The sequence below is a fragment of the Sphaerodactylus townsendi genome, linkage group LG07 (genome assembly GCF_021028975.2).
Source record: "Sphaerodactylus townsendi isolate TG3544 linkage group LG07, MPM_Stown_v2.3, whole genome shotgun sequence".
NCBI lineage: Eukaryota > Metazoa > Chordata > Lepidosauria > Squamata > Sphaerodactylidae > Sphaerodactylus > Sphaerodactylus townsendi.
In genome coordinates, this window is record NC_059431.1 from 114,821,997 (window position 1) to 114,848,649 (window position 26,653).

The 26,653-nt window shown below is 48.6% G+C and overlaps 1 protein-coding gene across 1 annotated transcript in view; it reads right to left on the reverse strand.

Moving 5' to 3' along the window:
• Positions 1-517: 517 nt before the first annotated feature.
• Positions 518-26,653, reverse strand: part of LOC125437081 (homogentisate 1,2-dioxygenase-like) — a 41,612-nt gene continuing 15,476 nt past the window's right edge. Inside the window, exons 2-11 of the mRNA XM_048504450.1 lie at positions 21,569-21,640; positions 20,179-20,267; positions 19,407-19,512; positions 17,866-17,925; positions 14,696-14,787; positions 9,599-9,633; positions 6,580-6,659; positions 3,182-3,325; positions 895-1,086; positions 518-616 (exon numbers count right to left, since the gene is read on the reverse strand). Of these exons, the coding sequence (XP_048360407.1) occupies positions 518-616; positions 895-1,086; positions 3,182-3,325; positions 6,580-6,659; positions 9,599-9,633; positions 14,696-14,787; positions 17,866-17,925; positions 19,407-19,512; positions 20,179-20,267; positions 21,569-21,640 (969 nt within the window). The remainder of the gene's footprint in view (positions 617-894; positions 1,087-3,181; positions 3,326-6,579; positions 6,660-9,598; positions 9,634-14,695; positions 14,788-17,865; positions 17,926-19,406; positions 19,513-20,178; positions 20,268-21,568; positions 21,641-26,653) is intronic.

Sequence of the window (26,653 nt, forward strand, 5' to 3'; positions counted from 1 at the left end):
ACCAAAAATGTTTTGCAAATGTTTCTGGTGACTTGTGCAGAAAGAGTCGGTCGAAAGAAAGATTTCAGACGTGGCTGTAAAACAGCGCAAGGAAAGCGGGCGTTTTACGCCATTTGGGCCTTTAACACCGTTTCTACACTAATCGTTTTTGGCCCATGCAGAATCCGCTTTAGAGTTGTGCATGGCCTGACACCCTCGCAACTTGTTGTCGTGCCCTGTGGTAGCAATTTTTGTGGATCGCCAATTCCCGTGGCACCTATTCTTGGAGGTTTGCATTGACTCACCCTGAGCCTGAACCCGGCAGAGGTATCCTTCAGGCTCGCAAGATTGGGGACCCCCGCTGTGGCCGCTTTTTTTTTAACGTTGGATGATTGACAGCCGGCTTCGCCATAGGTGCCCTCTGGCTCTTCTGAGGCTGAAGGCCGGTCTTCTTCCATTCGGTCGCTGGAAAGAAATGCTGGTCCCCTAAAATGGGTAGTTTTGATCCCGCATAGGAAAGCCCAGAACTTACTGCGTATCAAAAGCTTTCACGCTGGATGACCGCGAAGTTGCTGAGATCGTACTTATATGGCGCGTAGTTCCCATGCCAGGCCGCGACATTGAATGGAGAACATGCCTGTAAGATGGAGCAGAGTGCAAAATTAGTCTGATAACCAGAAGGCACGAGAATAGGTAACTGGTACAGCACAAAGGCCCCTTCCACACACGCAAAATAATGCGTTTTCAAACCACTTTCACAATTGTTTGCAAGTGGATTATGCTATTCCGCACAGCTTCAAAGAGCACTGAAAGCAGTTTGAAAGTGCGTTATTCTGCATGTGCGGAATGAGCCAAACAGCGACTAGGAATGCTTTTCTTACACAGGGGCTGATTAAAGCAGCGACCAGGGCTTACCCTGGGCACTGTCTCCAAACAGCTATACCCCGTCCCCAAACTCCTTGTGGCATTTGTGGCAGGGACGCAGTTGGGCCAACCAATGGGGTTGACCTGGTTCCTAAACTCCACATGGAGTTTGGGAGGGATGTGGGCCTTTTTGGTGCTGGCTTCAGCTTGCCTGGGTCCAACTTTACACTGCAGGCTACAAGCCTGCAGTTTAAAGCTTGAGCCAAGCCTTGCAGTGGGCCGGCTCAAATTGAGCCAGCTGATCTGACCAGCTTCAGTTTTACATTGTTGACTCTGACCAGTTTTTGTCCACTCGGTCTAATCTCGAAGAGCCAGCATTGCATCCTGCTTAGAGTATTTGACTAGAATCCAGGAGGCCCCTGGTGCCCCCTCCCGCCCTTTCCCCTCAGAATGGGTGGGCCTTGATCAGATGACAGGCCCCCTCCCCCTTTCCCCCCAGGGTGGGTGGATCACAACCAGAGGCTGGGCCCCCTTTCCCCTCCCCTTCCCCCCAGGCTGGGTGGGTGGGTCACGACCAAATGATGGGCCAGTCACTTCCAGTTTAACCTACCTCAAAGGGTTGCTATAAGAATAAAATGGATCACAGGAGAACAGTGGCATAACGGCAAGGGCCCGGGGGGGGGTGCGCAATGCACTGGGCGCACGCCGATGCGGGGGTGGACAGGCGCTTGGCAGGGGTGCGGGGCGCATGCGTGCCGTGGACGCAGTTCCCCCTCGCTCCAGCCCTGGAGGACAATGCTGTAAGCTCTTTTAGGTCCCCGCTGGGGAGAAAGGCAGAGTGTAAGGGACATGAATAAATTTCAGAGGGGTAGCCACATTAGTACATTGCCGCAACGTTAAGCAGCAGTTCAGTGGTGATGTTAGCACTTCATCAGCTGCATGGCATGTATGTGGCAAACTTCTATACTTAAAAGCAACACAAAAGGGCAGGAGTTAGACGTTAAGAGAAAAAGGGGGTGGGCTAAGAGAAGTCAAGCCAGAGGGGCTGAGGTGGGGGTCACTCCTAGTTGTTGACAGGGGTAGGATTAACATAAGGGTAAGATGAGTTTTCCGCAGTGTCTTTAGCAGCTGGCTTCTGAGTTTGGAAACAAAAAGGTGTAAGACGGACCATTCAGCCGAACAGCTATTTGGGAGCTCTAGCCTTGTTTCAGGGCGGCATAAATAGGACTTGCAACGGCCCATTCCGGCAGAGGAAGGGGACAGACATTGCTTTTCCGCAGCACAATTTTCAGTGGAACTCCACCCTGTCAGCTGCTTAACTCCACCCCACAGCTTATTTTCAGTGAAATCCTTCATGCTCACTGGCGTAATGCCCATTGGGCAAGGTGGGCAGCTGCCCAGGGCATCACCTTGTAAAGTAATCAAAAATGCTGGGTTCAAGTATTTTAGCGTGAAGCTCTTCCATTTGCGGCCTGCAGGTAGGGTGCGGTTGCTTCGGTTAGCGGCACTGTAATTTCAGCGTATCATCAGGATCTGTTCTTGTTGTACTCCCCACGGTAGAGCGGTTCTGGGAGTCCAAAGTTATGGACTCCCAAAGGGGGTGCCCCTATCCCCCATTGTTTGCAATGGGAGCTAATAGGAGATGGGGGCTACAGTTTTGAGGGTCCATAACTTTGGCCCCCCTGAACCAAACTGCACCAAACTTGGGGGCTATCATTAGGGAAGTCTCCTGATGAGACCCTGAAAGTTTTGAGACTGTGCCTTCAGAAATGTGCCCCCACAGCCTGCAACCCCCATTGACAGCAATGCAGAAAACTCAATGCAGAACAAAGATTCTTGGGCAAATTTCTAGGATGTGTTTGGCCTGCAGGGGGCGCATTTTTGGATTGGGAGCACCAAAATTTCAGTGGCATCATCTGGAGATGATGGTAATCCCCCCCTGCTTGGTGCAGTTTATCTCAGGGGGTCCAAAGTTATGGACCCTCAAAACTGTAGCCCTCATCTCCTCTATTAGCTCTCATTGGAAACAATGGGGGATGGGGCACCCCCTTTGGGAGTCCACAACTTTGGACTCCTTGAACCAAACCTCACCAAACTTGGGGGGTAGCATAAGGACAAATCTCCTGATGATATGTTGGAATTCTAGTGTCTTGGATATGTCTAAAAATGCACTCCCTGCAGGCACCAATGTCCTGGTGCAAAAATTTTTTTGGTCATGGTGGAGTGGCCGCCTGGGGGGGGCATCCAATTCAGGTTTTGCCCAGGGCTACAGTTTGCCCAGGGCTGCCTCGTTACGCCCCTGTTCATGCTACGAACAGACGATGCTTGATTTCCCAACCTGCATGTCACGCGGCGAGCTTCCCCTGGCAGCCTCTATTGACGACTGTGTACCCTTTCCTGCGACTCCTTTCAGCTTTGCCCCTTCTAAACCCTGGTGCAACGGGCACAAGGAAATCCCGTGGGTTAGCCAAACCGTTAGCTCCTGAGGGAGAAAGCAGCAGGTCTTGGTAACATCTTACATACTGGAACAGCAGATGTGGATTGTTGGTCTACTCCTGAGCAGCCTCTAATGCAGGGGCCCATAACCTTTTTGAGCCTGAGGGTACCTTTGGAAATCTGACGCAGCATGGCCTGTGTGGGGACAAAATGGCCGCCACAGGACCTGAAGCCAGCCACAAAATGGCTGCCCAGCTTACTTTCAATCACACAGCTTAGGATCCTTTTGTGCTGTGGTGGCTACAGCAAAAGCCAAAACTCAAAAAACCATGCAAAGTGTCTCAATTAAATACAATAATAGTGGAAATCCCTAAAACATTATCATGCAAGGGCTTACACGCATAGATAGCATGCTTGAAACACGTGAGTTTATATCATGCCATAGAAGTGCAAATCCCAACAAATGCAACATAGTCAAATGAAAGCAAGCAAGCTCCTGAACAGGCGTAGCATTAGGCAAACGCCTTATGCGATACCTTGCGATAATATGGAATGTCCTGAAAGCCCACAACACTTGTGATGTTTTTCAGGAAATACTTATTGCATGTGAGAATGCAGACCAAGTCCCTGCCTCTGGCTCCCCCCACGTGACCGAAAGGCTGGTGTCAGCGCCCGGCACCCCACCCCCAGCCTCCAGGGATGAGGGGAAGCTCTGCTCTGCGCCCCCTGCCCTACCCCTCCACTTGCCCCAGTTGGAGACTGTCTTTGGGCAAGAAAAGGTTTGCCTCCCATTGACTGTGAGAAGAGTATCATTTTCCAGCAAGGGTCACTGCTTGTTAATGATGTGTTCAGCCAGTTTGAGATGAGAGCCATATTTTAATGTTCTAAGCTTGCTGTAACCTGCCCAGAGCCCTTCGGGGGTTAGGCGGGATATAAATGAATGAATGAATGAATGAATGAATGAATGAATGAATGAATGAATGAATGAATGAATGAATGAATGAATGGAATGGAATGAATAGTGATACTGGTATTCCTTGGCGGTCTCCCATCCAGGGCTGGCCCTGCTTAGCTTCTGAGATCTGAGGAGATCAGGCCATCAAGCTCAGGCCCTTAAGGAGCAGCAGTGGCGTAGGAGGTTAAGAGCTCATGTATCTAATCTGGAGGAACCGGGTTTGATTCCCAGCTTTGCCGCCTGAGCTGTAGAGGCTTATCTGGGGAATTCAGATTAGCCTGTGCACTCCCACGCACGCCAGCTGGGTGACCTTGGGCTAGTCACAGCTTCTCGGAGCTCTCTCAGCCCCACCTACCTCACAGGGTGTTTGTTGTGAGGGGGGAAGGGCAAGGAGATTGTCAGCCCCTTTCAGTCTCTTACAGGAGAGAAAGGGGGATATAAATCCAAACTCTTCTTCTTAATAGACCTATCTTCTGTAGCTTTGATCCTTTTCAAAAAAAGGTTTTCTAAGTTACCTCCACAAGTTAATGATTTGCTGTGTTCACTTTTTTAAACCTATCCACTCCCAAACCTTCTAGCACCCATAGATAACGCAGAAAACGATAAGGATCCTCTAGCAGTAAATGCACGGAGGGGATTTGGCAAGGCCAGCGTATGTAACGGATTGGCCTCTCAGGTATGTAACTCTTGGCTTTTTTTTTTACACATTTAATTAAGTTTCCTTAGTAGCAAATCTTTACCGACGTGGGTCCGAGGGTCCGCAACTCCAAAATGTACCTCCATAGACTTCCTGTGGATGTAGCCCCGGTTTCCCTAAACACTTCCACGCTTTCGAAACGCGATTCCTCAGCTGGGAGACAAAAAACAAACAAACAAAGCTAGATATTAAAGGCCTGCTTGGGCCAATTGCTGTGGATGGGCATCCGGTCGATCCAGGGGCAGTCATGTACGTGGAGCTGCCTTCTGCTGAATGAGAAAACCAAGGTCGGTATTGTCTGCTCAGGCTGACAGCAGCTCTTTTGGGACCTCAAGCAGTGGTCTTTCCCATCACCTACAACCTAATTCTTTTCAAGGGAAGTGCTAGGAATTGAACCCAGGGCCCTCTGCATGCCAAGTGAATGTTCTACCACTGCGCCACGGCCCCTGCCCAGGAGTGCATGAAACACCATTGACTTCCTTGGATCAGAGAAGAAGACCAGCATATGGCTTTTGTTGGGCCAAGGATGACACCAAAACATGGCAGCCATCTTTCATTTTCGGCTTTGGCATTCCTGAAAGTTTTAAGTAATCTGAGATCATTCTTTTGGATTCCCTTGAATTTAGTGCACTGTTTCACAATTTTCACAAGGGGGGGGGGGGTTCGTCAAAGATGGCAAGCTGGGAGTGATGTATTTTGCAATAGACTGCCATAGTGCAGATACACCTTAATGTAGTATTTGGATTCTTGGATATTAATTTATATACTGCTCTCCCCCGAAGAGCTCAGGGTGATGAACAACATCAAATAATGAGATACATCATAACACAATACAGCACATAACAATGCAGGGAGCAGCAGTGGCGTAGTGGTTAAGAGCAGGTGTACTCTGATCTGGAGGAACTGGGTTTGATTCCCCGCTCTGCCGCTTGAGCTGTGGGGTCTTATCTGGGGAATTCAGATTAGCCTGTGCACTCCAACACACGCCAGCTGGGTGACCTTGGGCTAGTCACAGTTCTTCTGAGCTCTCTCAGCCCCACCTATCTCCCAGGGTGTTTGTTGTGAGGGGGGAAGAGAAAGGAGATTGTAAACCCTTTTAAGTCTCTGTACAACTCTTCTTCTTCTTCTTCTTCTTCTTCTTCTTCTTCTTCTTCTTCTTCTTCTTCTTCTTCTTCTTCTTCTTCTTCTTCTTCTTCTTCTTCTTTCTCTTTCCTTCTTCTTCTCTTCTCTCTCTTTCCTTCTTCTTTCTTTCTTCTTCTTTCCTCTTCTCTTTCTTGACTTTCCATAGGTATAGTTTTCTTTGTTCTTTTACTAGTTACTACCCTGTATCTTCCCTTTGTATTGGTTGATTCAGTGTACAGCAGCTTCAAGGATCCAAGGTGAAAACTTCCACCTGAAGGAGAATTGCTGCCAGTCTGGTTGACCAAGGGACTGATTCAATATAAGGCAGGCTTTGCATGTGGGGCTCTAGAAATATGTCCAGAAACACAGACAGGATATTCTAGCAATAAACCACAACACAGAGGAAAGATTTCTTCTGATTCTATCCGCCGCCACCCCTCCAACTGTATGTTAGATGCCTTTTGCTCAGGTCTGTGATGGAGAAAATCCTGTTTCATTCTGGAGACCAAGAGCACCTGTCGCTTACCTGTATGACACAGATCTCGTTGATATCCACTAGTAACTTCCCAAACTCTGTAGTGATGAGGAGCTTCCCTTGTTGGGGTACTGGAGGAAAGAAAAGGAAAGTACACCTTCTTGGCCAAATCCCCACTGAAAATTTAATCTAGATACAACCAAGTTTCAAAAGAGTCGGCCCCTTTTCGTCCAGGTTCCAACATCCTCACTGCAGCATGTTTCTAGTGAAGATGTCGAGGCCTGCCCCTTGGGGGGGGGGGGGGCTGCTGTCAGGGGTGCAATTGTTCAGCTAGCAGCACCAAAATTTCAGAGTATCTGTAGGAGACCCTCCTGATGATACCACCCAGGTTTGGTGAAGTTTGGTTCATGGGGGCCAAAGTCATGGACCCTTAAATGTGTAGCCCCCATCTCCTATTAGCGCCCATTGGAAACAATGGGGGATGGGGGCACCCCCTTTGGAAGTCCATAGCTTTGGACCCCCTGGACCAAACTTCACAAAACCAGGGTGGTATCAGTAGCAGTTCGCCAGCTGTTCAGTGGGATATCACCCCATGGATCATAATGACTCGGCTCATGCACAGAGGACTAACTTTACCTTTAATAAGGGCTGTGTGGTGTAATGGAGCAAGAGAACAGAGCCTATGGTTACTGGATTGAAATCCTTCACTGTACAATGGAAGCCGGCCGGGTGACCTTAGGGGACAATCACAATCTCTTAGTCTAAACTACTCTCACACAATTGTTGTTGTGAGAATTAAGTGGGTGAGGGGAGAATAGGGCAAGAAGCCTCTCTGAATCCATAATCAGGGGAAAAAGAAGAATATAAATAAAAAGTAAGCTTAAAAACAATAAGTATATATAAGGAGAAAAGAAGAAAGCAACCACAAGTTCTTACAAGTTCCCTCCATGCCACCCTAACATTGGGAAGGGAAGGAGAGGTGGCATGCAAGGGAAGGGGAGGGAGGGGAGGGGCCCCAGCATCTGGATGTGGCCCACCCACCCTAGCATTGGGAGGGGGAGGGGAAGGAGGGGTGGCATGCAAAGGGAGGGAGGAGAGGGAGTGAAGGGTGGCATGCAAGGGAGGAGAGGGAGGGGCCCCAGCATCTGGACGTGGCCCACCCACCCTAGCATTGGGAGGGGGAGGGAAAGGAGGGGTGGCATGCAAAGGGAGAGAGGGGAGGGAGTGAAGGGTGGAATGCAAGGGAGAAGAGGGAGGGTGAGGGGGCCTGGCATCTGGGCATGACCCACCCACCGTAGCGGAGGGAGGGGAAGGGAAGGGAATAGTGGCATGCAAGGGGGGAGGGAGTGAGGGATGGCATGCAAGGGAGGAAAGGGGAGGGGAGGGGGCCCGGCATCTGGATATGGCCCACCCACCCTAGTGGAGGGAGGGGAAGGGAAGGGAGGGGTGGTATACAAGGGAGGGGAGGGAGTGAGGGATGGCATGCAAGGGAGGGAAGGGAAGGGAGGGGTGGCATGCAAGGAAGGGGGGAGGGGTAACTATAGAAGACAGCCAGCTGCTCAGTGATATTATATATTTATCAATGCTGAGCCTGAAAAAAAATAAAATATTAATTTGTTTGGTATTATTGGATGACCCCTGCATTTTATGCTGGGGAATGGAGAAATAATAAACCTAGTCCTGAAAACTACATTAAATTTAGAAGTGGTCCCACTTCAATGAGGATTGCTAGCTGTCACATTTCTCCATTTTGGTCTGCACCCAGATTCCTTAAAACCATTTTATTTATTTTACTTGAAAGATTTATACTCTGTATTCTGAGCTCTTCGGTTCTCAAGGTGGCTTTCAGCAAAGGAGCAATACATTACAATTACGATGTGTACATAATGTCAGTGTTGACAATCATAAATCAAAAGATGGCAGTGGAACACTTAAAGTAGTGAAGCAGGATAGTTAAAATGACAATAGTCTGCATGGATGATGATTAAATTTAGTAATCAAGGAACCATAAACCAAAGATAAAAACCAAAGCAGTGCATCCAATACTGTGTAGACAGAAAGGTCTTTACTTGGTGTTGAATTCTCATCAAATTTGAGCCCGCCATGGGTGTGGTTACAGTCAGTAGTGCCATGATTAGAGAATCCAACCGTTCCACCTTCAGAAGGTGGCAAGACACGGGCAGATGGTCAAGAAGCAAAAGGACAAACTCCTAGAGGTACAGATGTTGGGTTGCTATACCCACAATACACTGTGACTGATTTAAACTGGACATCCTACCAGAGGTATGCTTTTGAGGGATCTAATTTCCCATTACTATGCAGCAGATTACATTTCTTACGCTCATTAACTACAATATTTTCTGGCAGGACCTGGTTGCAAGTGGCATAGACCCCATTAACACAGGTCAGAGTTGATCTGAGGGGAGGGATGAGGGTTGAAACCCTGACTCGTTTCCCACCCTGGAGTGTGATGCAGAATTTGGGCAGCCAATCAGCACTGCGATGAACATGCAGCCTTTCTTTAGTTTCATTTCTGCTTTTGCGATCGGCCAGCAGAAGGGGATGCAAACATTAAACAGTCAAACGCGTAACTTTGAATTGTTCATGGTTTACACAGGTAACGATTAACTGTTTGCACAGTTAAACAGTTAAACGTTAAACTTTTACACGCTGGTTTTTTTGATCACGGCCCTACAATGGACGTTTCCACAGTGGGAAAAGGTCCCACCCCATCAAGGCACACCAGCCAATCAGGGGAGACCGGCGAAGCGAGCTCGCCTGGTAGTGGGGATTGCTAAGAGTTCTGCAACCGGGTGTGTCTGCTGTGTGCTCGCTGCGATGGGGAGGGAGAAACTCTGATGAAGAGGACACAGTTTCACATCGAACAGGTTTGGATCTGCGTGCACATTTCAAGTGGGGATTCGACCCATGTTGCAAACCTCTAAGATTCTTCCAACCACCTACATTTCCATACTTCAATTTTACATAAGGTAGCAATAACAGTCCACAAAAGAGCAGAGGTTTTTTTTAAAACAAACAAACAAACAAACAGATCAGGACAGACACTCACCAATCAGAAAATCCCCATCTGAATTGTAAAAGCATCTGTGAAGAAAGAAGAACATTTGATTTGGGCTCGTACGATGGGTGATTTTGCCGGATGGATTCTCAAGTCATCTCAGAACACACAGCAACATTCTGCATCCTGCCAGAGGAGTTTGAGTCCTTGTCCTTGAAATGAGGGGGAGGGTTTTCATGTTGCCGGTTTCAGCTCAGACGAGTCGGCTGAGCACCAAATCAGGAAGCAACGCCGTTCAAACCTCAGGACTTCTTTGTGAATAATTAGTGCTGAGGCAGATGCTCTGTTGTCAGCAGACATATATTGTCCATTTGCGCTTTGGTTAAAAAATTGGATCCTGACCTGGATGGCCCAGGCCGGTCAATCTCATCAGCTCTTGGAAGCCAAAACAGGGTCAAAGTCTCATCAATTGATTGTACGGGTATAGCCCAAGAAGTTGCTACATAGAGCCGGGCAATGGAAAACCACCTCTGAACATCTCAGTGGCATACTGCCAGAAAATGGCACCCAGAGCAAGTACAAAAACTGTGCCCCTGGGCCCTGCAAAACCATGTCCTCACCCCATAATTGTGCCTCTATCTCTCTAAAGCAGGACCAAGTGGGAGTTTGAAAAGTGGTTAGTGCGCGAGTGCAGACCACTGCCAAGCAAGGCAGCTAGCGATGCAGCTGATGAAAGCATATGGAACTGCTTCTCATGCATACCCAACACTCCAAGAAACTCAATCAGGGGACACAGCAGTTCAGTTGATGAGGATGAGCTGGAAGTCTCTCCTCACTTAATCTTCATCAAAGGGTTTGTAAACGGAGGCTATTGCAAACACAATCACAGCCTCCAAACACCATTGTCCAAATGAAACTCAAAGATTTATTTATTTATTGATTGATTGGTTGGTTGGTTGTTTAGTTTTATATACCGCCCTATCCCCGAAGGGCTCTGGGCAGTGTACAACAAAATTAAATCATAATACAACTAAGCACAATCAAAACTAAACAATTAAATTTAAATACAAATAAATTATTAAATCCCCTTTAAAAACAGCGGTTAGTACAAAATTTAAAATTGAAGTCGAAGGCGCCCAGCAAAACCCATTTTTAAAGCCCTCCGTAAATGGGAAGACTGCTGGCTCCATCAATAAAAAGATGTAAACAGAGGCGAGAACATTTATTGGGAAAAATTCCCTGAGGTTAAATAATCAGCTCCCCATGTAATATGTCAAATCTTAAAAGAGATAGTAAATACAAAATTAACACTCTGAGTCACAGAGGTTTAGGGACAGTGGCGGAGCTGCAAGGGGATGAGGGTTTTTTTGCGTGTTGCACTGTACGTGCGCCTGGGGTGTGTGAAAATCACCCCCACCTGCTTCTCCCCTGGCCCTGCCCCATCGGCCTGGCCCATTTTCAGCTGACAGAAAGCTGTTTTCTGCCAGCTGAAAAAGGTAAGTAGCCACAGGGGGCGGGGGGAGGCGCGGGTGAGGGGGCATGGCCACACGGGGCAGAAAACACAGAGTGTACCCCAGGCGCACTTCTGCCCAGCTACGCTTCTGCTTATGGAGGAAGGAAAAAGCCAACCGACTCTCAGTGAAACACAGCCTCCTCCTTCTCTTACCTCCCAACAGTTTTTAAAAGTCAATTACCCCGCTCAAAGACGGGCTCGCCCCTTCCATCACTGAAACCTGTGATAACCATTTCCAGGTGTCATTAGGGAAAGAGTAAGATAGCAGAAGACAGTTTGTCGAGCAAAGTCAACCCTCATACAGCAAGCGAGGCAGGAAGGGACAGCACCGGCGACCAAATGCACCCCCCACCTGACAAGGCAAGTAGCACCTGAGACGTGAGACACACACACACCCGGTCCCCTCAAGATATGCTTGTGAATATCTCTTTCCTTGGAACCCTACAGCAGAGGTGTCAAACTCACGGCCCTCCAGATGTCCATGAACTCAAATTCCCATCAGTCCCTCCCAACATGAGCATTGGCTATACTGGCAAGGGCTGATAGGAATTGCAGTTCATGAACATCTGGAGGGCCGTGAGTTTGACACCTGTGCCCTACAGGATTGCCAGAAATCAGCTGTGACTTGATGGCACTTTCTACCACAAAAAGGATTAGAGGCCAAAGAGGCCATGTTGACTGACATCTGGATATACCGGTCCCTGGAGTGAGCAACTCTGGGTTTGCCCCCACTTTCTCAGGTGCCTGGTGTGCTGGATTTATCAGTGGCACACGGCTGCCAAGTGCACATAGAGAGCTAACATGTCAGGGAAATGCATTCTAGCTGCTCCTGGCTAGCAGTTTAGGAACAGACGGGTTTCTTTTATGGCGGAGCATTCAGTTATATATGATCTCACTTGGAGTCCAAAGTGGTTGAGCCCAGATAGGAAATTACCAGCCTAGTTTCTACCTCTGCGTGGAGGCAACGGTGGGCTTTTATTTATTCATTCAATTATAGTTTGGTGATTTATAGGCTGTCCGACTCTATAAATGGGCTTAGGGTGGCTTACAACAGTTGATTTACAATTAAAACCTAATCCAAATTATGAAGTGGGGAATGAATTAAAGGGTGGAGGGAAAGGGAGGGAAAAGGAAGGGAAAGGGAAATAGGACATCAGCTATGTTGTGGGACCGGTTTAGCTGTCAAACCCACACAAAAACCTTGGTCTCTTGGTCGGTGTCTCCGGTGACAGAGGATGAAAGCAACCTCCTTGCTGTTGCTTATAGTGTGAATTAGAACTATGCTATGTGTGGGCTTCATTGAAAGGCAGGGGTGGAGCGAGGGGGAACTGGGGCATGTGTGTGTCCTGCGCCCCTGCCACGCCCGGAACGCCCCCGCCATGCCCCCGCCATGCCCCCGCACTGGAGTGTGCCCGGGGCAAGATGCCCCACCTGGTCCCCTGAGCGCTACGCCACTGTTAAAAGGGGTGCATCTAAGAAAGGGGTGCATCTCAGAGCATGATCTTGGAGAGTTGCAGGCTTGGGAACTGGCAGTGAAGATGAAAGGAGGGGGTTGCTTAGCAACTGAGGGAATAGAGGGAATTAATGGGAAGGACGGGGGCAAAAGCTTTAGTTTAGGCAAATATCTTTGAAGTGTAACCTGTTTGAACTCCAGTCAATTAATCAGTTTTGTATCTGCAAGCCTGTCCATAGCATCCCGCTCAAATGGCTAAGGAGGAAGGTTTTGTTTCTGATCGTCATCACGTCAGCCAGAAGAGTCTCCGAGCTCCGAGCGTTTTGTCTACCAACTCCAACCTATGTTCTTTTCATGAGGATAGAGTAGGGGAAGGCCACGAGAGAGGACAACTGCCCTCAATCACAGGCCCTGCAGAACTATGATAAATCCAACTTGGCACCTCGTTTGCCAAAGCATCCCACCAGACTGGAGCCAGAGCTGAAAGCTATTTGACTATTTTTCAGGTCAACCAGTTGTTATCCGTACAACAAAGTGCTCTCTGGGCAGTGATGGGGGGTGCAGTCCTGCCTTTCACTAACCAATTTAAGAGGCAGTCCTACCTTTTACTAACCAATTATTAGGCCTACAGCCAGTTGTGGGATTCTATTAATTTATCTACCGGTTTGCTCCAGTGGTGGGATCCGAAGATTTTAGTAACAGGTTCTCATGGTGGTGGGATTCAAACTGTAGCGTAGCGCCAATGGGGCTGGGCGGGGCACGACGGGGGCGTGGCTGGGCATTCCGGGGGCGGGGCATTCCTGGGCGGGGCTGTGTACATGAGTAATAGTTATTACAGTTCATCAATTTATTACGCTTCCTTGTGTTGTGGCAAGTTATTGTTGGATTTTGGCTAACCCGGTTCCTGTTTCCCCTTCCCCTTTACTATCTTGCCCTTTTTTCTTTGATATGCCAATCCTAACTCTGCAGTGGTTTCTTAATCTCTTCTTGGGGTTCGTTTTCCTTTTCCTGTGCAGAGTAGCCGAAGCCAGGATTTGGGAGAAGAAAGAGAGGGGGAAAGGAGCTGGGATTGGAAATCTCTGTTCCTGTCCCATGGTGTATTATGTGTAAAGTGCCATCAAGCCACAGCCAACTTCTGGTGACCTCGTAGAGTTTTCAAAGCAAGAGACTGTAAGAATTGGTTTGCCATTGCCTTCTTTGGCATAGCAACCTTGGAATTCCTTGGTGGTCTCCCATCCAAATACTAACCCGGTCCAACCCTGCTTAGCTTTCAAGATATGATGAAATTGGAGTAGGTCAGAACCCAGGTCAGGTTCTGACCCACCCAGGTCAGAACCCATTGTGTACTGCCCGTGCATTTCCCCTAATGGCTGAGCCCCCCCTGAAAATAAGCAAGCATGCAAGTGCTGTATACTGGCAAGCTGGTGTAGCCCCTATGGCTGATCCCTGGTCCGCATCTCATTTTTGTCACATATTCGATAAGTGACCTTCAGGAAGTCTCAGCCACCCTATCTCCAGACAACACTGTCTTATTTTACAGGGTTGTAGTAAGGATTACAAGCCAATGCATGTCATGTACTTTTGAACACTGAAAGCTCTCTACAAGTCCTCAATTAGTATCCATCTCCTCATAGGTTACCAACTCCAAGTTGGACAATTCCCAGAGTTTTGGAGGTGCAGTTTGGGTGGGTGGGGTTTGGAGATGGGCCTCAGAAGGGGATAATGCCATACAACCCACTCTCCAAAACAGCTGTTTCCTCTAGGGTAGGGGTGGCCAACCTATGGTGCTCCAGATGTTTATGAACTACAGTTCCCATCAGCTCCTGCAAGCATGGCCGACCATGCTGGCAGGGGCTGATGGGAATTGTAGTCTGTGAACATCTGGAGCACCATAGGTTGGCCACCCCTGCTCTTAGAGTGATTCATCTGGAGGCTGGCAACCCTAATGCTCAAAACTACTTTAGTGGCATTCTAAAAACCCATGGCTCTGTAAGAAACAGGGAGAGCGGAGGGGGAAGAGGGGAGAGAAGTTGACTTGACATCTGTCGAATCTCAGTGGACCATCAATATCCCTCCTGTTTTTGAGAAGACACAGCATAAATCACAGATCAACCCTCTGGGGTTTGAAGCAGAACTTTGAAAGAGGCATGACACCTCACTTACGAACATATGACTCACAGACCTGTTGACCATGGAAGTGTTGCAGGTGAAGATGTGGACTGCCAGCCCATTCCTAGACCTGGGTTCTCCAGCCCCACACAGTGTGTTCATCCCCTGTGAAAAGAAACATCCCAAGGTAGAGCAAACAGCAAATGCCTCTACTGTAAGAGCACTTGCTAAAAGTCCATATATCAATCAAACAGAATCCCTTGGTCTGTTAGAACAACTCCAGAACTTTGGAAGTCTCCATGCCTGAATTGGCAGAACATGTCACAGTGTATCTAACATGTATCTGTTGTGGGTTTTCTGGACTGTGGACATGGTCCAGTGGTTTTAGCTCCTTACATTTTGCCCACATCTCTGGTTGGCATCTTCAGAATCGTATCATGGTAAGCAATGGTGGGATCCAAAAATTTTAGTAACAGGTTCCCTCGCCAGCCCGCCCTCAGCAAAAGGAGCAGAGGCCTACCTAGGCAAACCTGAGCCCTGGGCAAAACCTGAGTTGGATGCCCCCCCCCCACATGGGCAGCCACCCCACCACGACCCCCCCAATTTTTTTTTGCACCAGGTCATTTCTAAATCATCATCACATTATAGAAAATACCCCAACTCACAAATCTGAACACACCAATGGTGAAACACACAGGTTCTTTGATAGAGACTGGTGAGATAAAAGGTACGAAAGGCTGAGAATCCATGAATTGCAGTACCTGAAAGGGATTGACCCAGTTCAGGGAGTTACATTATTAGTCGCAATTTCTATATGGAACCTTCACATTCAAAGGCAGTATGCCTCTCGGGTAGGCGAGGGCGTGGAGATGGAAAAGCGGACCCAATTAGTAACCCCCTCTCGGCACACACAAATAATTAGTAACCCACTCTCGGGAACTGGTGAGAACCTGCTGGATCCCACCTCTGATGGTAAGATGTCTAACGTATTAAAATGAAACACAGAAGTGTCATGCGGAGTGTTAAAAGGACATAATTGCTTTACGAGTTTTGGGATAATGGCCAATTTATGTTGTTCCTTTAAATATTTTTTCTAGGCTTACATATTGGGTGGGATCCTACCAACTTGTTCTGCTCTATCGAATCCAGTCTCTGCTACCAAAAGAAGCCCCTTTCTTACCCTCACCAGCAGAAAAGTTGGCAGAGGTTTGTACTTCTCTGCTTCATATGTGGTCATTGGGGATGGGGAAGTCCACCTGTGTGGGGCCAGGCAAAGAGAACATGTTCACCGTATGTCAGAAATCTCCCCATCAGGTTGAAAGTGTGGGAAACAGTGGCACGATAAAGAGTTTGCATTATCATGTGGCTATCCTCAACAGTAGGGGTCCCTAACCAGAGGTGGGATCCAGCAGGTTCTCACAGGTTCTCGAGAGTAGGTTACTAATTATTTGTGGGTGCTGAGAGGGGGTTACTTATTGGTGATTTTGCCACGGGATTTTTGCCTTAGTGACGCCCCTCCTCTCAGCAGTAGCGAGCAGAACTTGAAGCAGTCTAGCAGGAGGTGCACCGACGTGCATGGCAGCCTGCGCCTGTGTGCATTTGTTTCCCGCCCAAGGACTGGCGCAGCGGCTGCATCCTTGCCACAGCCCCGCCCAGGAATGCCCCATCCCCGGAATGCCCAGTCACGCCCCTGTCATGCCCCGCCCAGCCCCATTGGTGCTACGCCACAGTTTGAATCCCACCACCATGGGAACCTGTTACTAAAATTTTTGGATCCCAACACTGTCTAACATTTATGAGCCTCCTGGCATCTTTGGCATTCTGACACTGCATGATGGAAAAGCCACAAAATGGCTGCCACAAGAAGCACAGCCACTCACAAAATGGCTGCTGTAGGAGGCAGGGCCTGTCACAAAATGGCTGCCACAGCTTACCTTCAGTCACACAGTGACGATCCTGGAGCTGTGGTGGCAGCTTGTGCTAAAACGACGTTTTTAAAAATCTGGGCAAAGGGCCCACCTGGCTCCATCTGCTTTCTAAAAGCACTCGGCAGATGCCACGGGGCCTGAGCTGGGGATCCCTGTTCTGCAGGTAGCCAGATTCTTACATGCTTAGATGCTCGTTGCATTAAGCAGGCTGTGATTTATATCCATTTGCCATCTCATTTGGAAATCAGATTAGAGCATCGGGCGACTCTTCCTCCCCTCTTTTATTTTTCTGGTGGAGACTAGGAGTGAGGATCTCAGTCCCCAGAGTGTGAACTGTGCGTGCATGATTCAATTATGCATGTGTGTGTTAAGTGCCATCAAGTCGCATCCGATTTATGTCGACCCTGCGAATGAATGGCTTCCCAAACATCCTATTGTTAAAAGCCTGGCTATTACCGTATTTGTCATACATGCCAGTATCTGTGGCAGAGTGATTGCTGTAATATCTGGCTCTTGACTTTGACAGGCAGCTGCCTTGGGGCCAGTCATCTTGCCTCATTTATTTTCTCAGTTGCAAACTGTAAAGCACCACTGCAGAGGCGTAGCTGGGCCAAAGTGTGCCCGGTGCGCAGTGTGTTTTTTCCGCCCTCCATGGCCCCCCGCGCCCCCCGTGGTACCCCCCCTTTCCCACACCCCCTTTCACACTTACCTTTGTTCCTTTTCTTTTTCTAGTACTTTTTCAGGCTGAAAAAAGCGGCCTCTTCACAGTTCAGGCTAAAAACTGCCTGAGGAACTATACTTCCCAGGAGCAGTGGTGTACCTGCCTAGGGACAGGGGGTACCCTATGTCCCCGGGCGCCCCCATTTGGTCACGTGGGGGGGCACCAACATTTCAGGGTCGTTTGTGTGTTTTTAATTTTTTTTAGTGTTTTTTATGTTTTGGCCTGCAGGGGGCGCATTTTTAAGGCTAGCGGCACCAAAATTTCAGGGTACCAGGAGACCTTGTGAGCCCCAAGGTCTCCTGGGAACTGTAATTCCTCAGGCTGTGTTTGAGCCTGAACTGTAAATAGGCTGCTTTTTTCAGCCTGAAAAAGTACTAGAAAAAGAAAAGGGACTAAGGTAAATGTGGGAAGGGGGAAAGGGGGGCTGTGTGGGGGGGTTGCAAGGAAAAGTGGGAGGGGCCGGGGCAATTTTCTGCCCCCAGGCGTGCGCCCGGTGCGCAACACACACCCCGTTCCCTTGCCGCTCCGCCACTGCACCACTGTCTGGCTTCCTTCGTCAGAAGGACCTCCTGAGAAACTCTTGGGTTAACTTACTGTCACAAAGTCCAGCTTTTTCTGTGAGGCTGTAGGTATCTCAAAAGGTTTCCATCTCAGCTGGAATTAAACAGATAAAAATCAATTATGACACCATGAAACAACTAGTTCTTTATCACTATGTATCTGCCTCCCACCCACAATTCATATCCAGTTTAGCTCCTTCACAGTCTCTGACTAAGATCTTTCCACAGCTGCAGGGTAGACTCCTGCAGAAGTGAGGGGGTCTCTCTTATCCTTTGCTGAGTGTAGCATCTGCTGTTTTTTCCAGGCAGGTTTGAAGACGGTTTGTAGGTTGTGTTTTTTCATCAGTTTCCCAATTTTGATCTGTGATTCCCTTGATGTATGGTAGAAATATTTTTCTGGTGGTGGGCTGTTTCTCCTCAGTCCTCTGGGTTTCTCTTGGTCTTAAAGCTCCACACTTCTGTAGGAGTCTGTCACATACCCTGCAGCTGTGGAAAGGTTTACATGGGAACCACAAAATGCAGCATTCAGACTCGCATTAAGGAGCACGAAAGACACTGTCGGCTTAACCATCCTGAAAAATCTGCAGTTGCAGAACATGTGTTAAACAAAACGAGACATAACATTTTATTTGAGAACACTGAAATTCTGGACAATTCAGAAGGTTACTATGTCATACTGCACAGGGAGGCCATTGAAATTCACAAACACCAAGACAACTTCAACAAGAAAGAAGAGACTCTGAAAATTAGCAAATCTTGGCTACCAGTACTTTAAAAAATGGACTGATAACCCCACCTGCAATACAATGCACTCAACGACACCTTTGCATAAAAAGTTCCACCCAAACACTTACTTATTGCCCCCCCCCCGAGACATGGACAATATACCCCACTAAACTTTCACCTTCTCACTAGACACGGTGTGAAACAGACTTTTCTCTGTGATACACCTCTGAAGATGCCAGCCACAGATGCAGGCAAAATGTTAGGAACAAGATCCACCAGACCACGGCCACACAGCCTGGAAACCCCACCACAGTGCAGGAATACACAATCAAAGGACTGACAGTTGGCCATCCAGCCTCTGTTTAAAAACCTCCAAAGGAGACACCTCCACACTCTGAGGCAGTGCATTCCACTCTCAAACAGCTCTTACCATCAGGAAGCTCTTCTTAATGTTCAGGTAGAATCCCTTTTCCTGTACTTTGAACCATTTGGTGAAGTTTAGTTCAGGGGGTCCAAAGTTATGGACCCTCAAAGGTGTAGCCCCCATCTCCTATTAGCTCCCATTGGAAACAATGGGGGAGGGGCACCCTCTTTGGGAGTCCATAACTTTGGACCCCCTGAACCAAACCTCACCAAACCTGGGTGGTGTCATCAGGACAGTCTCCCAAAAAATCCCTGAAATTTTGGCACTGCTAGCCTAACAACTGCACCCCCTGCAGGCCAAAATGAAAAAAACACTAAAAAATACAACAAACAACAAACCTGCATTTTTGCGCCCCCCCACAAGGGGGCGCCCAGGGACATTTGACTCCCCATGTCCCTATGGCAGATATGCCACTGTCTACTTACCTGGTTGGGCTCTGGCTCTGCTTCATCCCAGTTATGTGTCAGAGAGCCCTGATCCAGAGGCAGAAAGGGCTTGTGGCAAACAGAGGGCAGAATCCTATACAGCCAACTGTAGCGACAAGAAAGACAGCTACTGAGGGGGAGATCTTGCATCTGAGACAGGTTCTAAAGCACAAGGACATTCATCTCCCACTGTAGAGGGTTTCAGGCAATGCCTGGAGAGGGATTGTAACTTCGTGGCAGAGCTTCTGTTTCGCATACAGAAGGTCCCGGGTTCAATTCCTGGCATCTCCAGGTAGAAGGACCTGGAAACACATGATGTGAAAGACTTCTGTTTTGTGTGTGTAAATTATCACACAGTAATAAGCTTATGTAGATATTGTTTAGGTTACACAGTACAAAAGCTTATTTGTAATTGTTTAAGTGTATGTATATTGAATATTAGAGACATTGGGACATTAATACCATTAGCCATACAGGTGCTTGCTTGGATTGTTAATCTCCAGGTGGGGCCTTGAGATCACCTGGGATTACAATTGATCTCTAGGCGACAGAGATCAGAACCCCTGGAGAAAATGGCGGCTGTGGAGGGTTGTAATTCTGGAGATCCTCAGACCCTGCCCCGAAACTGGAAACTCTAGTCGTGAGAGACAGATTGCCTCTCTCTTCAGAAGAAACTGCCCCCAAGGCCTTCCTGATATACTTTTACCACAGCCTCCTTCTCTGTCCTCACTCAAGTGTGACCCTTTCCCCCCACATCCAGGCATTACAATACCTTCTCTTGTTGGAGGATCGTGGGCAGGTGAATGCTGAGCCCGACAACTGCTCGGCGTACAAACCATATGCACACACCTGGGGATTATTCTAAAGCAAAACAGGTTACAGGTTACACGGGTTGATTCCCCACTGGCAATTAATCGCATGGTACTTAAGCAAAAAAAAAAGGATTCAGGAATGCCTCCCCACTTCTTGAGCGACAAAGAGGGTCTCTTACAGTTTCTGGCGCTTGTCCCCCCCCTTATTCTGCATCCTGGTTGTACCTGCTTGAAAGTATAACTCTTTCTTTTACTGCGGTTTTTGCCAGTCTCAAGGGGAGGAACAGGGGACTAATCTTCAATTAAAATTCCTGCCATAGAGCGTGACGTAAATGTCGACAACCGATCGGTGATCGGCGATCGGCGATCGGCGGGCTCTGAGCGATGGGCACACAACATTTCCTGGTTGCATTTTCGCCTTTGGGGTCAGAGATCGCTTGCACAAGGAGACGAGGAGTCGTTGTCCTCTGAGCGAGCTGCATGCTGCCTAGGCAGAGATAAGTACCCTGTCCCCAGCCGCAAAGGAAAACTTTTTTAAAGTAGCTGCTGACGAAAATGCGAGAGCACGAGAAAACGTTAGGTCTCGCGAGAACATGAAAACACGTAAAAACGAGAAAACGATAACCAATTAGAAAGTAGGGGTGGACGTGTTACCATTCTAACGTCATGACGGATTTGACTTTTTTTGCGGGGGGGAAAAGGACGCGCCCCAACACGGCACGCCAGCCAATCAGGAGAGACGAAAAAACAGAGATCAATTTGTCGTGGGGATTGCTGCATTTCTGGAACCCGATATAGTCCTACATGCCTTCGCTGAATAAATGCTGCAGTAGGGAGGTTGAAACCCCGATGAAAAGGTGCAGTTTATTTTTAAACTTGGTTTTAACGATATTTCATTTCCAGTGGGGAATCGCCCATGGATAAAAAAACCTTGATTGTACAAGTCCTCTCAGAACCACAGGGGATCCAGGTGGATCATCCTGGGTCATATAGATTCAACTATCCATTAGCGTCCAGTTTGAAATGTACATTATGGCATCAATTCACCAACTAACTGAAAAAGAGAGGGAAAACACTTAAAGGCGGCCATGAATCATTTTGAGGAGGTGAGCCCGAAAGTACATCGTTCTAAAGGGGGGGGGGGATTGAAAATGTTTTACAAACATTTACAGTGATTTGTGCAGAAAGACCCTTTGCCTCCCAAGCCTTGAAGGCTTCAAATGGCACGCTAGCAAAGGAAATATCTGAACTGGGCCTTGTACTGGCCAGAATTCTCCCGGCCGGGGCCATCTGGGAAACCCAACACTGTGGTCTGTATCCTGCGCCACAATCACCCATCTTTTCAAATACCTGTCCTTGTGGCAAGGCTCCAGGACAGCGGGGATCTTCGGAGCTGAACTCATTCCCAAATCCTGACATGTACTGCAAGACAAAAGAACAAGGCAAAACCCAGGTGAGGCCGCTTTTCCCAAACGCCGGCCTGCCCCATGAACCACGGCCATGCTGTTTCCCATAAAACAGGCCTGCGTAACTGTTGACACCAGGGGTGTAACGAGGCAAACTGGAGCCCTGGGCAAAACCTGAGTTGGATGCCCCCCCCCACCATGGGCGGCCACCCCACCACGACCCAAAAAGTTTTTTTGCACCAGGTTATTGGTGCCTGCAGGGGGTGCATTTTTAGACAAATTGCCACCAAAATTTCAGCGTATCATCAGGAGGCTGTCCTTATGCTACCCTCCAAGTTTGGTGCAGTTTGGTTCAGTGGGGACAAAGTTATGGACCCTCAAAAGGGTAACTCCCATCTCCTTAGCTCCCATTGGAAAGAATGGGGGATGGGGCACCCCCTTTGAGGGTCCATAACTTTGGACTCCCTGAACAAAACTGCACCAAACTTGGGGGGTAGCATAAGGACAGTCTCCTGATGATATGCTGAAATTTTGGTGCCGCTAGCCTAAAAACTCCGCCCCCTGCAGGCCAAAAACGGAAAACCACTAAAAATTCCTAAAAATGAACCCTGCATTTTTGGTGCCCCCCACAAGGTGATGCCCTGGGCAGCTGCCCACCTTGCCCAATGGGCATTATGCCCCTGGTTGACACACCAGCCAAGCACTGCAGTTTGCCAGCCACTTAGGGATGCCAACCTCCAGTGGGACCTGGAGATCTTCTGGAATTACAGCTCATCTCTTGACTCAGTTTCCCAGAAGAAAAGGGACGCTTTGGAGCTTCAGAATTATTCAGGAACAAGTCTTTGACTCAGGCTTGTTTTACTACCCATTTTTATGCGGCATCCGTCCGATGCGTATGGAGAAGGTTACATTCAAAGCGACCCTATTGCGAAGTACGTAAATTCCATCAATAAATCAAGGTACATGCCAACATTTAGTTTTGTTGAATTGTTTAATTAAAAAAGACATTTGCGTACTTGGTTAAAAATTGTTATATTAAAAACCAAGAAGCATGTTTGCGAAAACACACGGTTTCAAATAATGTAAGAATTGTTGACATTTACGATGCAGTGAGAATCTGGTATGCGCTCATGACTTTCCTGGAAGTAAGCTATACAGACTGAAATGGGACTTGCTTCAGAGTAGACTGCTTAGGTTTGCTTAAGAACATAAGAACATAAAAAAAGGCCTGCTGGATCAGACCATCTAGTCCAGCACTCTACTACTCGCAGTGGCCCACCAGGCGCCTTTGGGAGCTGACATGCAGGATGTGAAAGCAAGGGCCTTCTGCTGCTGCTGCTGCTGAGCACCTGGTCTGCTAAGGCATTTGCAATCTCAGATCAAAGAGGATCAAGATTGGTAGCCACAGATCGACTTCTCCTCCATAAATCTGTCCAAGCCCCTTTTAAAGCTATCCAGGTTAGTGGCCATCACCACCTCCCGTGGCAGCATATTCTGAACACCAATCACACGTTGTGTGAAGAAGTGTTTCCTTTTATTAGTCCTAATTCTTCCCCCCAGCATTTTCAATGGATGCCCCCTGGTTCTAGTATTGTGAGAAAGAGAGAAAAATGTCTCTCTGTCAACATTTTCTACCCCATGCATACTTTTATAGACTTCAATCATATCCCCCCCTCAGACGTCTCCTCTCCAAACTAAAGAGTCCCAAACGCTGCAGCCTCTCCTCATAAGGAAGGTGCTCCAATTCCTCAACCATCCTTGTTGCCCTTCTCTGCACTTTTTTGATCTCTTCGATATCCTTTTTGAGATGCGGCGACCAGAACTGAACACAGTACTCCAAGTATCTGTATTTCTTTCCCCAACGCAAATACAAGGGGCTCTTGACAGATTAGCTGGGTCTCTGCCTGCGTGGATGTACTGTTCTCTGTAAGACTTGAGTGAAATGGAATTCTGGTTTTGAACCCTGATTTTGAACCCTGGAATTCTGGTTTTGAACCCTGGATGCCCAGCCACGCCCCATCATGCCCCGCCCAGCCCCATTGGCACTATGCCACAGTTTGAATCCCACCACCATGGGAACCTGTTACTAAAATTTTTGGATCCCACCACTGCCCATGACCCTCTGTGACCCCCTCAGATCTTTGTCTGGCTATCCTGGTCATGTTGTATATGACGGCCAATGCGAGGCAAATGAATAGCATGCACGCATATTCTTTTGTTCCAGTAAAAATACTTGGGCATAAATTATTTTAATAATACTAGTTTTGACAGAACAGAGTGGATTTATGTTATTAGAGAGTAATATGCACATATAAGTTCGAAGTATTATTTGATATGTATTAAGTAAGAGAGGGTTAAGATAAGATGTAGATTGCAAGATTAGGAAGTAAAGCCATAAATCATAGGCTATAAACTGAGTCAGAATATAAGGATAGTGTCGGATAGAAAAGAACAGTTATTCCACAAAGTTAAATTTAGCTAAGCAATTCCTTCCATTGCCAGTATTAAATTCAAACTGCTTTATACCATTACTGTAAAAGCCATGACCAGCAATTTGTCTTCAAAGGTGTTTCGATAAGGAGAGGGGCTCCAAGTAGACCACAAGCTGAACATGAGCCAACAGTGTGATGTGGCAGCCAAGAAAGCCAATGCCATTCTGGGCGGCATCAATAGGAATCCATGTCTAGATTGAGGGACGTGATTCCGGGACAATAACTAATTTTGCACACTTCTACACATGCAGAATAATGCACTTTCAATCCACTTTGCCGCTGGATTTTACTGTGCGGAATAGTAAAATCCACTTGCAGTCAATTGTGAAAGTAGATTGAAAGTGCATTATTCTGCATGTGCGGAAGGAGCCCCAGTGAGCATCCAGATGGCAAGAGGGTCTATGTGGCTGCTCAGCCCTTTCCCTACTCCCTCGCTGGGGAGAACTGGAACCTCCCTCCACCCTGCCCCCAGCCTCCACTCACCATTGCTGCTCCTGCCCAGGAGAGACAGAAAGAGAGAGGGAGAGGAAGAGAGAGACAGGAAAAGAGGGAAAGAGACAGAGAGAGAGGGAGAGGGAGAGAAAGAGAGACAGGAAAAGAGGGAGACAGAGAAAGAGAGACGGAGGGAAAGACAGCAGTTTGGAAAAGTGAAGGAGGAGAGTGAATGAAGAGAGGAAGTCCTGTTGCTCCTGGTGTGGCACAACTCCCCACAGCCATTTGCGGAGGAAGGAGAGGTGCTGACAGAGGTGTAGCTGCAAGGGGACGGGGGGCACAATGCACCAGGTGCGCGCCCCTGTGGGAGTGTGGCGAGGGCATGGTGGGGCATGGCAGGGGTGTGGCGGGGGCATTCCGGGGCAAGGCGGGTGTGGAGGATGCACCAGTTCACTGGGCGCTCCCCCCTTTCTACGCCTCTGGGTGCTGGAAGGCTGTGCACAGCACAGCTGCCCTCCCAGGGTGCCCAGTTGGTCAGTCAAGGAGCAACATGTAAGACCACAGAAGCCTGCCAGTGCCTGGGTGGAGGCCCTCCCACCTCCTGCCCAGCTGCTCAGTCCCCGGGGAACTGGCTGCTCACTGCCCCATTCCTTTCCCCCCAAAGGGCAGTGCCTGGGGCGGCTACACACAAGGAAGGGAATGCTAAGTGAGGCTGCACTGCCCTGGCAGATGTGGCTGACCAAGGTAGGAGATGCTGTGCGGGCAAGGGGGGTGGGTGGGATTGTGCGACCCAAAAAGGCACCAAAGGCTGGAAAAGGAGGCACCAAAGGGAGCAGGGCACAGCTGCTAACCGGCTAGCCAGTTGGCAAGCACGGCCAACAGAGCGGAGGAGAGGTGGCTGCGGGGCTCACTTGCTCACACACTTTCTCCTGGTCCTGGTCATGCTGGCACTTGAAGAAGAAGAAGAGGAAGAGGAAGAGGAAAAGAGGAAGAGGAAGAGGAAGAAAAGGAGGAGGAGGAGTTTGGATTTATATCCCCCCTTTCTCTCCTGCAGGAGACTCAAAGGGGCTGTCAATCTCCTTGCCCTTCCCGCCTCACAACAAACACCCTGTGAGGTAGGTGGGGCTGAGAGAGCTCCGAGAAGCTGTGACTAGCCCAAGGTCACCCAGCTGGCGTGTGTGGGAGTCTACAGGCTAATCTGAATTCCCCAGATAAGCCTCCACAGCTCAGGCGGCAGAGCTGGGAATCAAACCACGAGCTCTTAACCTCCTACGCCACTGCTGCTCCTTTAGGACTTGGGGGGAGGACTTAGGGAGAGGCGTGAGTGGGCTATGTCCTTTCTCGCCTAAATCCCAAATGCTGGCCTGTCCCGTCCGGCCCCTGCTTGTCCTTCTGGCCTATGGGGGCGAGGTGGCCAAATGCCTAGCCACATGGGGTCTAGGTCCCAAGACCCCTTGCCCCGTCAAGATACACCCCGTCTCCATCCCCCAAATCTTTGGGCATTTTCCAAGCCCAAACTGGCCAGCCCAAAAGAGACAGTGGCGATGGATTTTGCAGATCTCCAGATAGGTATGAAGAGGAAAGGAATGACTCATTGTTTGTCCCATGAGTTCTTGCGGGGTGGGGGTGGGGGGGCAGATTCCGTGCTGCAATTTGGGGCTGGAAAAACACCAGCAGTTTTGCTGCCCCACGGATTGGGGAGAAAAGGTGCCAATTTGGTTTTTCATTTTATCAATGCCTGAGATTCAAGGTCGGCTTCTTGCTCTCTGAATACAAGATGACTCAGTTCCACACGCGCACGCACGCACGCACGCACGCACGCACGCACGCACACCCTTCACTCATGGCTCTGTACAAAGTTTTTGTTCTGAAAAGCTGCAACTGTTTGCATACTTTTTTCTTGCTCTGGTCACTCTTCAAGTCAAGGCCGTTCACTTTCGATTGGAGCAGGGGTCATGCAATTAAAAAAAAAAAAGTTGAAGGGAGCCCAGGGCAGCTAGCAAGAGCTGGATCCAATGAAGACAAACCAGCAATCCTGCATCGATTCCAATTGCTCTCCAGGACTGTTTGCAGATGATGCCCTTGCAGGGATTTAGATGTCTGAA